We start from the raw sequence: 15,131 nt of genomic DNA, 5'->3' as shown, positions 1-15,131 counted from the left end.
CAAAAATGCAGGTTAATGAGAGCCGCTGTGCTGTTAGATCGACCACACTGGGGTTTAAAAGGAATGATGGTTCTGAAGGTTGCCAAAAAGCATCTAAATGAACTGCAAATGTGGATTCATGCCTGTAATAAAACATGAAAACTGTCTGCACAACAACTCTAAACTGCTGAAACCTTTCCAGCAGACAGAGCCGTGACTGAGCCAGATGCTGCGCACGTTAAAGGCCTGATGGGAGGGTGGGTGCGAAAAGCCTGGGAGGACGTACTGGGTGTAGTTGAGGGTATGCTTCGATGTGCTGGAGGAGGCAGCGAGGAGGATCTGTGGCCCTCCGGAGACAAACTCCTCTGAGCTCTCAGCAGAGCTGCAGCGGTTTCTGCTCCTCCTCGTTCGGCTCTGGCCACGACTCCTCCGGGTTTGAGTGCCTCTCTGTCGGCCTGAAGCCCGACTCGCTCCTGGATCGCCTCTTTGAGTCGCCGCTCCACAAACCCAACGGTGGTCCTCTGGCTGCTGACCCCTGCAGAGAGAAACCAGACACGGTGACGTCCAACTCAAAAGCATGTGGACAGAGCTGCTGTGTACCGACATTCACACAAAGTGATAGTAATCAGAGTGTTTGCTGATTGATGATGAATGATTAATTAACACCAACAACGACAAAGAAAACACAAAATACAATGAATTCTAATGGGATTATTTACTATTTTCAGATATTTTTTAAATATGCTGACATTTGATTAATCAGGAGAGTAATCAGAGAATTAACTGAGAATGAAAACAACGGTTAGTTCCAGCCCTAAACAGAACAGAACTGTCATATCTGCAGTCTGGTTTAACCACAGTTCCTTTTTTATCTGAGCACCTCCAATAGGCAAACAGCCAGCCTCTTTCTAAAGGTGACTGTTTCCACGTTTATGCTAAGAAACATCTCAGATTTTGCTGTGACTGACCACTGGAATCGGGACAGGAGTCACTTCACAACACAGTCACACATGGTAAAACTGATTGCATCCCTTCTTTTCCCAAACTTTAAAGGTGTTATCCAATCATTCACTCTCTCTTGTTACAACCTCCATGATTGTCTCCTCTCCTGTATACTTTCATTTTAGTGTGGCCACAGTGGCATCTAGTCATGCAAATACTTCTGTTGAATCTTTGCAAATCAAACTGAATATCACACTGCTAGAGTGTCTTTCTTAAAACTATGGGTCTCAAACAAAACTGAGCGTAGAGGTGGTCAACAAGTCCAAACACAGACTATTTGTTTGTTGTATTATTTTTCCGTTGTCATCATTCTTGTAAAGATTCATGGGAAAGCCTTTTCCCAAAGATTTTCAGGGTTACTCCTGAACCTACTGGTGGTTTTCCCAGGTTTATCTTGCTGAATAATCATTCTAATGCCTATGTATTACTGCCACCTGCGTGTGGTGTGAGGTCTACCATTCAGGACAGTGAGAAAGGACTCAGCCTGAAACATCCGTGCATTAAATCAAACTTTCTTCATCCGTCACAGTGTGCAGAATTCAGCTGACAATACACAGACAGAAAATCTGCCAGTGGTTTGTAATGTTAAGAGTTATGTGACTTCATTATGTTATGTTATTATGGAAAGAAGTTTTAAATGTGAGCATTAATCAGGTTGGTAATGTGTTGTGAGTGAGTGAGAGTCATACTGTGGGTGGTGGAGCTGTTCTTACAGGGGGCCCGGCTCTCCGTCGCTCTGGTCTCCTCCAGCTCTATCAGCGCCCTCATCATGGGCGTCAGGGAACAGGATGCCTCTCTGCGACCGGCCTCCCGCTGGCTGGCGCTCTGCTCCTGCTGTCGGGGCTGAGGCAGAGATTGTTCACACTCTGGGGGAGACGCACACCTGCGAAAAAGGATCTCAGTAAATCGCTTCAAATCTTCGCTATTTTTGGTTGAGAACACACCCACAACAATGAAAAACTTACCTCCAGCTCCCACCAGCTGAGGGGGTATCCACAGAGCTTCCAGCTCCAGATGACTGATCATTTAATGGACCCTGTGACTTCTTGGAGATACTTGATTGGTTAGTTGGAGGGAACGGTGATTTTCTGCCACTGTTTAGCTGCTCAGATAGAGGACAAGGTGACTTCCTGCGGGTGATGTCTGGCTCTGCCTTACATTTACTGGGTGACAGCAGCAGGTCAGGATGGTGGAAAAGACTGTGGACATGTTGAGAGGAAATTTACATTCAGGTAGTCTTAACGACAAAATCAATCAGTCAGGTGTCGTAATCTATTGTGAAGTATTCAGAGAAACATTAGAAATGGGCGTGTCTGTGTTTGATTGTCAGCAGACAGCGTGTTGTTGGTGGTGTTGAAGAGTAAGCACCCCACCAGCATCTAACCACAAGTGGCATTTAGCATCTGAGCTGCTAAACTAGCCTGCAAAGTGACGGTGTAGCAGAAGAACATGCAACTTAATTTCCACTGGACTCTAAGATCTAGGGCAGGCATCTCAAACCGGTTCCATAAAGGGCCGTGTGGCTGCAGGTTTTCATTCCAACCCAGGAGGAGCACATCAGGCAAACCAATCAACATCAAGGGATCACTTAGTTGTCAGCTGAAGACTGAGATCAGCTGATTAATTGATTCCAGCCTGGTGTGTTCCTCCTGGGTTGGAATGAAAACTTGCAGCCACGCGGCCCTTTATGGAACCGGTTTGAGATGCCTGATCTAGAGCATATCTGCATCAGTGCTTCCAAACATTCAACAGCCACAAACACAATCGAGAGAGAGGGGCAGCTCATCGGGGTGTTTGTGTGCTTACCCAGCCCCAGAAGGTTGTGTGTTACTGTGGGAAGCATAACGTGCTCTGGCCTGGTTCTCGTGCTCCAGCTGCTTCACCTGAGACTCCAGTTTGGAGATTACTCTGAGGGGACAGACAGAGACACAACATTTAAAGACACAGAGAAGGAGAAGACAGTCTTTAGTGTCTGAGGACAATCGGTGGAGAGAAGACCACAACAAACACCTGTCACTATACAGCAATACAGTTCAACAGCACCTCAAACTAAATCCTCCAGAATGATCTTAGAGTTGAATCACCACCTTGTAAAGAATATTGGAGTCTCTGGTTCACTATATAAATGTATCATCATCATTATTATTATTAATAATAATCAAATATTCTGTTTTGGAGCACATTACAGGTTCAGTTAAGGCTTTGAAATCCATCCCAGATCTGAGCGCTCAAAGCATCCTGAAGTGTTCTTTCTTGATGTCTTCGTAAGTCAATCAGCTTCACTGAAAATCTGTCTCTACACAAGAGGAGCAATATGACCCAAAGCTGACCTTCATCATCTTCTTCTTCATCTCAACTCTTTGACTCCCGTGGATTATAGCTCCTCTCTGCTGTCGTCATCTGGCTCTAATTTGACTCTCCAGTTTTAGTTCGATAGCAACAACCTCAAGACATCTCACTCTGTGACTCCATTAGACCCTGAGGCTGCCTTTTTCCATTGATGGACTCTGTGTTCTGACGTTTGACTGACAGAATGACTGGAAGGATCCTCATATCACCATCCCTTCCCCAATTTTTATGCCTTATGTCTTAGTTTTAGTGCTGTTCTACTCAGCAGAGGAGAAAACCTGATTAAACTGATGCTCGACCTGCTTTTTTCTTTTCTGTTCTTGCTTGCTTGTAGTATCTTCTTTCCTAGTTGTGTAGTCCATTTCTTAACAGGCCACTTTCACTTGGCTGCCCTCCAGATCATTTGTTCCAGCGCTAAAGGCCTCCTATGACACACATATTGATGTTCTGCAAGCTGCAGTTTGCTGTCTGTCAGGGAAATTGCTGAATCGACTTAACAGACTTCATCAGTCCACGTGCTGCCTCTGTCGGTGCCAATTTGCAGACAGAGCCGAAGCTGCAAAGGATAGATGCTGCATAGTGTCGGCCGACGCTATTATCTATTTTCAACCGCACGGACACCATCGTTAGGCTCTATTGATTAATCCTCTCCAATCGATCACTCGACTGTTTACCAGCCTCCACTGCAGCTCTTTTACAGAATTGCTGGAGCCAACCGATGACAACGTGATGCTGTTGACAGTGATAGGCCTGAAGCTAATAATCACTCTACAGCAGTAATACCACATCTCTATGAGCTCTCTCCATAAACATGATAACTCAAAAGTACGCTTAACACTATCTATAGTACATGCAGTTGTTGGTTTGTGTCTGTGAATCTGTGTTCAATGCTACTTAAAAACTTCACCAGTAGATCTGCTGAAGACAAGATGTCCATCTGAGTTATATGAGACTAAAAATACCACTCTCTACCAGCAAAGACTCCAGGAAGTCACTGCTGCCAGCCAAGAGACAGTCCTTGTCGTTTTCACACTTCGGTTTTCGTACAGATCAAATCTGGAGAGAGCAAAGCTAGCTGTTTCTCCCTGCTTCCAGTCTTTATGCTAAGATAAGCTAACCATCTCCTGGTTCCAGCTTCACATTTACTGTACAGGAGAGTTTTTTCCCTGAATGTCAAAATATGCCGCTCAGGATTTGACCTTCAGACAGCTGAAGTGGTTGTGCAGTCACTGGATACCAGAAACAGGAAAACACTTCAGTGACTCCACACACACACAGCTGAGTTGATGCAGTACAGCATAGAAGAGGAAAAAGGTGTTTTTTCATGACTCCTTTGATATTTATCAGATTAACAAGAACTGGAAATGAGAGTTGGAAGGAACATGAATTGATATTGATATTATACAATACCCAAAGATAATTACCAGCTAGTGCTGTGTTGCACTCTTCAGCTAATCCACTCACCTCTTCAGTTCTGATATCTGATCGTTGGCATCGAAAAGCTTGTTCTCTGTTGACACCAAGGTATTCTGCAGATACACAAAGTGACATAAAAACACAGATTCTGTAGTTCACTACTGAAATTATTATTATTATTACACTACAAAATGTAATCAGTTCCAGTAAGAGATCCATTACCTTCAGTCCCTCATGCTCCTGCACCAGAGAGTCATATTCTCCCAGCAGCTGAGGACACAAAGCAGCAGAGACCAACAGCTGCATTAATGGTTCCCGTTTAGATTAGGATCATTCCTGCGTAACTTAACATGAGGCTGTAAGTGTAACACGTCACTCCTGTACGAACAGGACTGTGCTGCTGTGATAAACAAGGCCTCAGTCACATCTGGATAATACATTCTTAATAAGGTCCATATCAGTGCAAATATCTATCCAACTAATATGATTGGTGCAGACATAAATGGAAGAAACACACACACACACCCGAATTCCAAAATAAATCCTCAAGATAAAGAAAAACAGAATTTTTCATGGTCCCCTCAATACATCAGTTGATGACTGCAGAGTAGAAAAGTACAACAAAGCCCTTCTGCTTGAGGAAAAAGAGTTAATATAAGAAATAAAATGAAAGCAACGATGTTTTGGTGAAAAGGGAATTTTAACGTAAAGATCTTCTGTCTCACAGCCCGGTCAAACTCACATCCTGCAGCATCTTGTACTCCCTCTCCCTCCTGGCCTCCTTCTCGTCTGCCTCCCTGCAGGCTTTCTGCGCCGTCTCCTCCAGCTGCCGTACGTGGGCCTTCAAACGCGCTGCCAGGGCGTCCTTGTCTTTTCCTGAGCGTTTGCTCTCTTCTAGTCGCTGCTGCAAGGATTTCACAGTCGCACCAGCTACAGCATACCGTTCTGGCCATTCTGCCTAACAACAGAAAGTCACATCGAGATTATGGAATGGCCTGTGCTTAATATATTTCAAGATTATAAAAAAAACTTGAGGAAAACTGGCTCCATCCACACGCTTTGAGCAACGTAGAGCCAAAAAATGACAAAGTGAATGTCTCCTCCCAGAAAAAATATCCAGCTTGAAATGTAGACTTTTTAAACTCAAATCTTAATAACTTTTAAGACCTTTTTGGATTGAATTTAAAACATTTATAGCTTGTAATGACCTGCTGACAACCGCTATTTCATATTCATATTTTTGTAAATAACAGGACTTCCTTGCTGGAAAAAAGTGAACTTTAAAATACAGCCACAAGTGGTGATTCACCGGCGGAGACACCAGCGCCCCCTAAAGGTCTGGCTCACAATGCTTCAGAAGGCTTATTCCCAATCACCGCCGGAAGATATGTACTCTGATTTATGATGATCGGACTAATCATTAATTGAGTGATTAGCTTATGTTAATACATTTTTGATGCAGTAAAGGTTTTTTTTATCTAAATGGCAGACAATCCAAGGCCCTTAGACAGACAAAACACTAATTCTAATAAATAATGTTAAAAACATTTTTTTGAGGGATGTTACCAGTTTTTTCTCCAGCGAGCTGTTGGTTGCCTCTAGTTCTTGAATACGACTGGTGGCCTCAGCCAGGGCTTTCTCGAGGTGCTTACACCTGTGGATGAACAAAAATCACAAGAGGACAGAGTTAGAAAGAAAATAAAATGGACCCAAACTTAAGTATGATCTCATACTGGAAAATGCTGTCACTTTCGTTTGTGTCTCCTGACATCTCAAAACTTTGAATACGATTACTCATCATTTGTATCCTCAACAAGTCAACACCTCAGATTCATACCTCACCTCAAAGTTTACATTTAACTGCAAAGTAATACGCACCTCTTTGTGAGGGCCTGGTTGGTCTTCTCTAAATCCTGGGGCAGATCTCTGAGTTTCAGTTTTTGTCGCAGGATTTGAATCTCAGACTCATAATAAGCTTTCAGATCAGCCACATGTCGAGAGTGCTTCTCTCTCAGGTTCTGCCTTAGTCTGAAGAGCAAAAATTAGAAAAAATTAGAACATGAATGAAACCATTTTAAATGGATGACTATGCAACAGAAATGCATACAACTCAACAACAGAGTACAAATCTGACCATAACCAAACAACATAGCGGGATCATTTCTTTGCATGCATGGCTCTGGTTGTTATGGGTGATAATTCATCAACCTCAGTGCCTGCTGCACACTATTTTGACAGCTGGTTACTAGTCAGTTAAAACCTAAAATGACTGGTATTTTTGGCCAAGCGAGGGCAGCGGGAACAATGACTACATTTAAACACAAATTACTCCAGATTTTGACCTTATTCTGAAAAAGACAAGATTCCTACTAAGCTGTTTACATAGCTAATGACATTCCACTAATATTCCTCGTTACATTCAGCTGTGCATACTCCGATTAACAAACACAGCCTCCCTCTTTCATTCGTTCAACCACTTGTAGCTCTGCTGGAAATATCTGCCTGTTTAGCAGCTAAATGTTCCACTATGTTCACCAGCTAGTCTCTAAATGTGTCTGTCTGCTGGTGTACAGTTATTGCAGTTTATTCACTGAAAGCAGCTGCCTGCTGAAGCCCGAAAATGACACTAAAGGAGTAACAAGAGTGAACCTGAACAGTGAAGTTGTGGCTTTACAGATGAACAATGAGCTAAAACTCACTTTAAAGCTCCGTAAGGCTGAAAACGCTGCAGATTCAGGTGATGATTCTCTGCAGGGTTAGGGTTAGGTGTGAAAGGAGTCGCTCATAGTGATGAACGCTATGAGCGACTCCTTTCACGTTGTTTTCACATTGTCATTTGATACACTGTTATTATGAAAATATTGATTTTGAGGTCGAATTGATTTTAAGATTCTTGTCCTTGTTCCTAAAGCTTTGCACGGTCAGACTCCTGCTTCTCTCTGTGGTCTGTTAACTCTCTGCAAGCCTGATCGCTGTTTGGGACCCTCTGGCAGGGTCCCACGGTCTTATCGGGTCTGTGCTGTTCAGGTTGCTCAGCTGTGGAACCTCAAACAGGGAAAGTCAGTATACTCCTTAAAACTCTTCTATTTCATGGCTTTCCCTGATTGTTGTTCTTGTCATTTTATCTCATTTGTCTTTTAGATTTTATTCTTTTTTCTTCCATGTTTACTGTAAAGAACTTTGCAAACGTGCCTAAATAAATGAAGTTATTTTACATCAGGCGGCAGCTTCTCAGTGTGAACGAACACTTTGACCTCTGTACGTTGCACTCACAGAGAAAGCACGACAGGATCCTCGAGCGATGCCGCTCTCTCCATGTGTGGACTGACTGCGGGCCGCAGAGTGCCACCAGAGGCTGAACAAGGCTTCAGGGTGCTGGTGTGGGTGTGACTGCCCTCCTCCTCGCTGGCTAAGGGGGCACTGGCTCTGCGTTGCTGGTTGGGTGTGTGGGAGCAGGGCTGGGCCTTATCATGGGAGGTAGACTGGACTGCCTGGGACGGGTTTCCCCACATGCTTTGCACCTTAGAAGGGGAAGGTCCGGCAGCTGAAACACTGGAGGCATCAGAGATACAATCTGTATCTCCAGGGTTGGGACTGCACTCCACCATGCTGTCAGGGGTCACAGGGGTCCCTACTCTGGGGTAGAGGTGGGGCTGAGGGGCGAACGAGGGGCTGCTGAAGTGAGAGGGAGACGTGAAGCCAGAGGTGCGATCTGACTGCCGCTGGTTAGCTGCTGGGTCCAACGTCAACACCTAAAGGTCAAACAGGGAGATTATGTGTCAGACGCTTAACGAAGGACTGAAGTGATCACTGATGAGCCATGTGATGTACCTGCGGTGACGAAGGAGCAGATGTAGCAGAGCCTTCCCAGTCGGAACGTTTACAGTCTGTCCTTTGCTTGTTCTGATAGATCTCTCTGAGAGACAGCCGAGGCTCCGGAGACGGAGTCTACGAGAGACGTATAGGAGGAGAGGTGATCAGGTAATCTCCTTAAACATGAATATGTACAGGTAGATAGCTGTGTTTTGGCCTTTTTTCCCCCCATTCTTAAAAAACACATAATGTGACAATGAAAGTGTGAAGTGAATCTGGAAACCACGGCTGCATCAAACAGCTTTAATGGTTAGTTTGAAGCCTCGATAACGTTTATCAGACATTTGCTTCCACTGATTGTCGGACAACTAATCTCTCACTCAGACCAATCAGAGGTGTCATCACTCACAAGACTCATGGTTGCCTCTTGCAGGAGGAGGTAAGCGCCGCTGTCAAAGCTGTCCGGTAGGGGGTGATACAGTTCACTCTCATTCAGACGCCAATAAGTGAGACCTAAAACAGAGAGAATCATCTCATTTTCTGCTTGACGTGATAATTTATGCTCCTGTTCTGTCCTCCTGTTCAGGTAATGTTTGCTATAACTACAGTGAGCAGCTGTTATGGAAAATTACGGAGTCTTTTTTTATAAAGGAAACTATATATTTGTGACAAAATTTACGTCTTCAGCAGAAGTGAATGGGTTTGGGACTGAGAGTCACAGGAGGTCAGAAAATACTGAGACCATTTAACACTTTGTTGGTTTTGGTCTTTTCACAGGAAAATATAAATATATAAAAAAGGCACTGACATTATTCAACATCCTCATAAAAAAGGCCCCTGTGGTACAACAGCGCCACCCTACTGTCACTAGTGGTAAGTGCAGCAGTGCCTCGTCTTTCATTAAAACCGTAATCTCCTGTATTGTTTGTTTTATCACAGTCATGCTGTCAGTGATTTCTTTACACTGGTCAAGCTTTGCTGTTCCGTGTTTTGTCTGAGTTAGTGAATTGTTACCTGATGCCTCAGACATCAGGCTGTCACTCCTCCTCAGGGGAAAAGAGCTGGATGAGGGCCCAGCCAGTCGCTGCTGAGACCCAACAGAGATGAGTGATTAGACTCAGCAGAGTGAATGAAGTCAGGAAAACCACGACAGACAATACACCGTAAAGAAAAACACTACCGCTGAGGTGCAGAGATAAACACTAGTGTTTTTACTATCCCTGCAAAATGTGATCTGTCCTGCAGGAGCAGCTACTGCCACTTGGTGAGTTGTACCTGGTCCTGGGAGTCTGAGCTCTCTGGGGGGGTTTGTTTGTGGCTGCCCGGCTGCTCCTGGTACTCAGGGATTTGGGATGAAGCTTGTCCTGCTTTGCTCTTCTTGGGCCTGAGTTTCTGCCTCTGGGCCCAGGAGGTCAAAAGCTGGCTGGTGCTGCCAACAGAACAGGTCAGGTGAATAGGAATATAAAAGTTCAATCTAAGACTTTTAAGACATTTTAATGTCAAATAGAATTTGGTTGTGGGGGCGACTGTGGCTCAGGAAGTAACCCCAAGTTGCGTGTGTGTGAATGTGGCCTAGCTACCATGTGTGAATGGGTGAATGCAGGCTCGTGTTGCAAAGCGCTTTGAGTGGTCGCAAGACTAGAAAAGCGGTATATAAATACAGTCCATTTAACATTTGTTCAAGGCAAAGTATGGAAAAGCTCCCAGCTGGGACGATGTGGCCAAGAATTACGTACCAAGCACACAAATAACTGATATTTATGTTGTATTTGTCTTCCCAGCAGTATATAACAATAATTATTACAACTGTAGCAATATAATTTAAGTGGTTATAATTATTTATAATATAATTAATTTATGTAACAATGGATGAAATTACAATGTGAAAAGAGTGTGGAATGTGAAAGGTATCTCTGGTAGTGACCAGACAGACCTACAGAGAATCATCCTCTAAATCTGCTCCTTGTTTAGCTGTGACTTTGCTGTTTTTGTCAGTGGACAAATGCTAAAAAACCCACTGTGACGCAGACAGACGCAGGTAGAGACTAGGTGGTGAACATAATAGAGCATTTAGCAGCTAAACAGACAGATATTACCCTCAGGAACTGATAAAGAACAAAAACAGAGCTAAAAAGATAGTGAGGATTGGACTTACTGTCATCAGGTGACACAAACATGTTTCTCTTTAACTGCTGGATGTGTAAATAAGCATCTTTTTGCTAACAAATTCAGCATATCAACTTAAAAGATGTGTCAATTTTGTATTCAGAACTTGTTTCACTGCCCCCAAGTGGACAAAAAAAGAGTTATTGCAGGTAACTGACTGGTAACCAGTAAAGGGAAACAGGGAGGTAGCAGTCAAAATGACGTGGCAGTGAAGAATTACGAATGTGCTTCCATACTGTAACATCAGAATACTGCCTCCTCCACTGGTTTTCATTAAAAGTAGTAGTTAGCATGTTATTTACTGTGCTGTAGAGTGATGTTGGCTGCAGGGTACCTGGAATCAATGCTTTTCAGACTTTTCGAGACCTGCAGATACCCTGAGAAAAGGAGTTGCAGTTCCTGTGTCTTAAACTCAGACATACCCAGAGGTTCTCGGCTGGTAGACCGTTGGGTTCGGCTCCTCCTCTCCGAGAGGCCCCTCCTTGGAAAGATCCTGCATGAGGCCAATCACAGGTGTCTCTGTGTCTTCCAGGAATTTAGAGGGCCAATGATGTTTCTCCCTCCCTTGACTACCATCCTCATCTCCTCCTGGCGACCCAGCAGGTTCCAGACCTGTTTCCCAAGCAGACAGAGTCCCGTACCCACTGCTGAGCACTGTGGTCACACGCTCCTCCCCCTGGTTGGCGGTCTCTGGTCTCTGGAGTGGTGGTGAAGGGGAGCTAAAGGGGGTATGGGCAGGGGCTGCCAGGCTGTCACTGTCACTGGCCACATATTTGGGGACTATGCAGTCACTGGAGATAAGGGGGAAAATGTAGTCTTTTGTGTTTGTGGAAGTTTTGGTCACTGGAGTTGGAGAGAACTCTGTGTGTGGCTGTACACTGGCCTGGCGGTTCTGGAGCTGTACCAGGGCCTTAATTTCATCCTGAATCAACTGGAAAAGAGCAAATTGTTGTTTCACCGGATTAAAAAAAACAGGGTTCTCCATAACTCATATGATAAGACATGGATAAACGCAGACTTACCTGTATTTGGCACTGGTATTGTTCTTGCTGAGCGAGTATTTGCTCTTGGTATTGCTTCTCAACCAGCTGAAACAGATGCAACCATCGGCCCTGGTGCAGAACAAAAATAAAGTGTCATGAACCATCATTACTCACAGCAAGACGATAACCAACAGTAAAACAGCTGGGGGGTCATTTTCATGTCAGGGCAGGTTTCATCACTGTCAATATACACTGACATTCTTTATTTGCCTTTGACCTGACTTTTCATCTTCACACTGCAGAGGCAAAGTGGAAAAATAACATCTGGTCACTTTAACATAAAAGATGGGCTACCTTAACTCCTAAAGGCCAAATAAGGGCATCTCACTCATTAGTCAGTAGGTTTATATGCACACATGAAAGCAGGTTACTCCAAGAAATCAGACTACGCAGGTAATTACACAACCACTGCCTGGTTACCGTAAATTTGAACATACGTGCAGCAAGGAAGTAATCAGATTTCTCCCCAACTTTATTTTAACGACTGAGAGTGAGGAGATGTCATTTTGCAAATGTTTTACAAGGTAATTGAAAAAACATGTCAGATTATTCTGGCTTTGGATGGAAACATTTAGAATAGAAGGGTGTATCATCACGAGTCATGATACTGACTTTCATCCACTCACATCTTGTAACAGCAATACTTTCGCTGTCCGCAGTGTAAAAAGCTGATTAGAAACCGAGTTAAAGCCAATTTACATGATCCGCATCCCCAGGGCTGTAAAGCTCCACATGATGTTCATCATCTGCCCATACCCACGAGGGACCACATGGACCATCTGTATGCAGCCCAACATGTGTGAACATGTCTGTGTAATGCAGTACAAACAGAACAATGTGCATGACCACAGAAATCAGCTTTGTCCAAGAGAAATCAGCTGGGAAATCAGATTTCTTTCATCCCCTTCCTGAATACAGTACCCAGGTTCCACAGCTGCATGTAAAGTGTACGTAAACATACTGAGTGAGTGAGTTAATGTGACGATGAAATGATCAGCCTGAAGAAAAAATCTAATTCTTAAACTGAATTAGTTTGCATATCGCTTGTGTGCACATATGCGTGTGTGTTATTGTGAAGGGGTGAGGGGAGCAGCTGTGCCCCATGATTACAAGGTCCCATCACAGAGGTGTTCTACAGAGGAGATATACAGAGGAACAGTAATTCTCTAGTGATGTGTCATACAATCATTTACCAGAGCCATTATAACGACGAGAGAAAACTGTTTTTGTTTTGTTGTTTCAGGTATTTAAACTAAAAGGTCTCCAGCCTGATGAACTATGGAGTTCAGTCTCTTTGTGTTGGAGCACATCACAATTGTCTGTTCCCTGCAAATCACATCCTGTGTCTGAAGAGATCAGCTGCAGTGCAGTGCTGTGTGTGGGTTGTGTGTGTGTGTGTGTGTGTGTGTGTCTGTCTTACTGTCAGGTGTGATCCACTCAAAAAATAAAAGTGACAGCTCAGAAATGAGGCTGCCAGCTGTGAAATGCAGCACACAAGAACAACTGCCACAGCAGCTAACCCCAACTTCACTTTCAACATCATCAGCACACATTTACACTCCTTTTTGCACATTCTGCAACAACTATTGCTTTTCAGGCTCTGTGATATTATCCCACCTCACAATCCTTCCAGATCTCAGGATCTGTCTCTCCGCTGCTCTGGATCTCCTGCACCAAAGCCCTAAGGGTCTCAAGGGAGCTTGGGTTGATGAACGGGAGGCTCTTTCCTTGTTCAAATGCTTCATCTGTGCTCAGACACAGACTCCTAAAATCATAAAGTCAATATTAAATCACCTACTGTCCCTGATAATGGTAATATGTGAACAAAATATAGATAATATCCTGTATATGGTCCTCCTGCAAAGATTAAATAGTAGATTAGGCTATTCAAGAAGCAGTCATACAATCCCCCCACTCTACAGGATACGGTATTTTCCTTGACTTGACATCTGGAAATTGATACAAAATATTCTCCAACACAAATATGGTATCTATTTTCTGTCGAAGTTTAGGGAAATTCAGGAAAATACAACAATGGTCCTTCACAGGAAATGAATAAAAAAATAAACTGAATTTAACAGCATTCATAGGTAGAACATATAAATTTCCTTCTACGAAAAGATGGGTCTACTAGCCACTCCTTCATGTTTTATCTCCGCACAGAGAAGCTGAGTTGTGTTGCTGCACCTGATCTTGTTGCATGCTGGTGTGATGTCAATTGGCCTTCTCTCCACAGTGCCTCCTGTTGTTTGGGAGGTTGTGTGTCTGCCCTCCGAGACAGCCAGCCCAGAGGCTGATGTGCCCTCAGAGGACACCAAAGAGGTCTCACTCTCCTTACCCCCATCCCCGTCAGCACTGGCATGGCAATGGCTCAAAGCCCCCGAGCTGGACACATCCTCAGAGATACTGTCATCTGTGGACATGTTTATGGGCCCATGCAGAGGGGGTCAGTCTGAGAGCTAGAGAGGGGAAACAAGAGGCAGTCAGACATATGATTGCAAACGGTTGCGTTACTGTCACAACAGCAGAAAAAAAGCAGGATCCAGCTGATTATTACACAGCATTACAGCTAGGAGCACTCTGTCCGTGTTATATGTCTGCCCTTACTTGCCTTAATGATCAATAACGTCTTATTTATCTATCTATCTTACATCTGCAACCACATTCAACAGTTAACACAACACAAGCAGAAAGAAACACAAACACAAACGTCCGAACTAATGCAAAAACCTTACGCATTAGCATCCACTTCCCTGTCCACCGTCCCTCTCTTTCAGTCATGAACTGTGTCTCCTGCGTGTGAAAGCTTGTCTGAACTGGCCAGGTTTGGCTGAATGGCTAATTAACTTTGACGCCTAGCAAACAACAGCATCTACATAGCACAGACAGATACATCAGCCACAGCCATGCAGCGGTTTGAGCAATTACACTGCAAAGGCTACATTAGCTGCTTTAGCTGCAGCACTAGCAACGTTGCGGCGGGCAGACCGTGAAAGTTGCCTGTCAACTCCGCGGAAGCCTGGCTCTGTTCGGCTAACTTATCTAGCTAACTAACATGATTGCTACAGCCACCGCTGACAAGCAGCTGAATTGGTTAGCTAGCTAGCTAAGTTGGGCTAAGTTGGTTTATTACATGTTTGTAAGCAGAGCGTAGGCAAGCTGGACCGCGCGGGTGAAATTATAGCACACATAAGCGGAAGGATAAACACTGTTTCATAGAGGAGAGAGTGACGCAGCTAACCTTCATTAAATAACAGTTAACCTACCCGTTGACTTGTACCATCATTTCATCCATATTTCTCTGTGAGTAGACAAGTTGGCTAGCTGGTTGCTGGTTGGCTACTGCACTGCAGTGTTCGAGGG

General features: G+C 44.1%; 1 protein-coding gene across 3 annotated transcripts in view; it reads right to left on the bottom strand.

Annotated features, from left to right (window-relative positions):
• LOC121623576 (M-phase phosphoprotein 9) overlaps nt 1-15,111 on the bottom strand; it is a 20,456-nt gene extending 5,345 nt beyond the window's left edge. Inside the window, exons 1-19 of one of the 3 annotated variants that reach the window (XM_041960899.1) lie at nt 15,035-15,111; nt 13,956-14,227; nt 13,386-13,533; nt 11,748-11,837; nt 11,148-11,656; nt 9,835-9,988; nt 9,574-9,646; nt 8,969-9,072; nt 8,578-8,694; nt 8,020-8,498; nt 6,625-6,774; nt 6,313-6,400; nt 5,489-5,704; nt 4,969-5,016; nt 4,795-4,859; nt 2,788-2,889; nt 1,947-2,180; nt 1,671-1,864; nt 266-514 (exon numbers count right to left, since the gene is read on the bottom strand). In XM_041960899.1, the coding sequence (XP_041816833.1) occupies nt 266-514; nt 1,671-1,864; nt 1,947-2,180; nt 2,788-2,889; nt 4,795-4,859; nt 4,969-5,016; nt 5,489-5,704; nt 6,313-6,400; nt 6,625-6,774; nt 8,020-8,498; nt 8,578-8,694; nt 8,969-9,072; nt 9,574-9,646; nt 9,835-9,988; nt 11,148-11,656; nt 11,748-11,837; nt 13,386-13,533; nt 13,956-14,191 (3,256 nt within the window). In that variant the 5' untranslated portion in view covers nt 14,192-14,227; nt 15,035-15,111. The remainder of the gene's footprint in view (nt 1-265; nt 515-1,670; nt 1,865-1,946; nt 2,181-2,787; nt 2,890-4,794; nt 4,860-4,968; nt 5,017-5,488; nt 5,705-6,312; nt 6,401-6,624; nt 6,775-8,019; nt 8,499-8,577; nt 8,695-8,968; nt 9,073-9,573; nt 9,647-9,834; nt 9,989-11,147; nt 11,657-11,747; nt 11,838-13,385; nt 13,534-13,955; nt 14,228-15,034) is intronic. The other 2 variants (XM_041960901.1, XM_041960900.1) reach the window with 2 other exon arrangements.
• Nucleotides 15,112-15,131: the final 20 nt, after the last annotated feature.

Source organism: Chelmon rostratus, chromosome 19 (genome assembly GCF_017976325.1).
Source record: "Chelmon rostratus isolate fCheRos1 chromosome 19, fCheRos1.pri, whole genome shotgun sequence".
NCBI classification, from domain to species: domain Eukaryota; kingdom Metazoa; phylum Chordata; class Actinopteri; order Chaetodontiformes; family Chaetodontidae; genus Chelmon; species Chelmon rostratus.
This window is presented reverse-complemented; position numbering and strand designations above follow the sequence as displayed.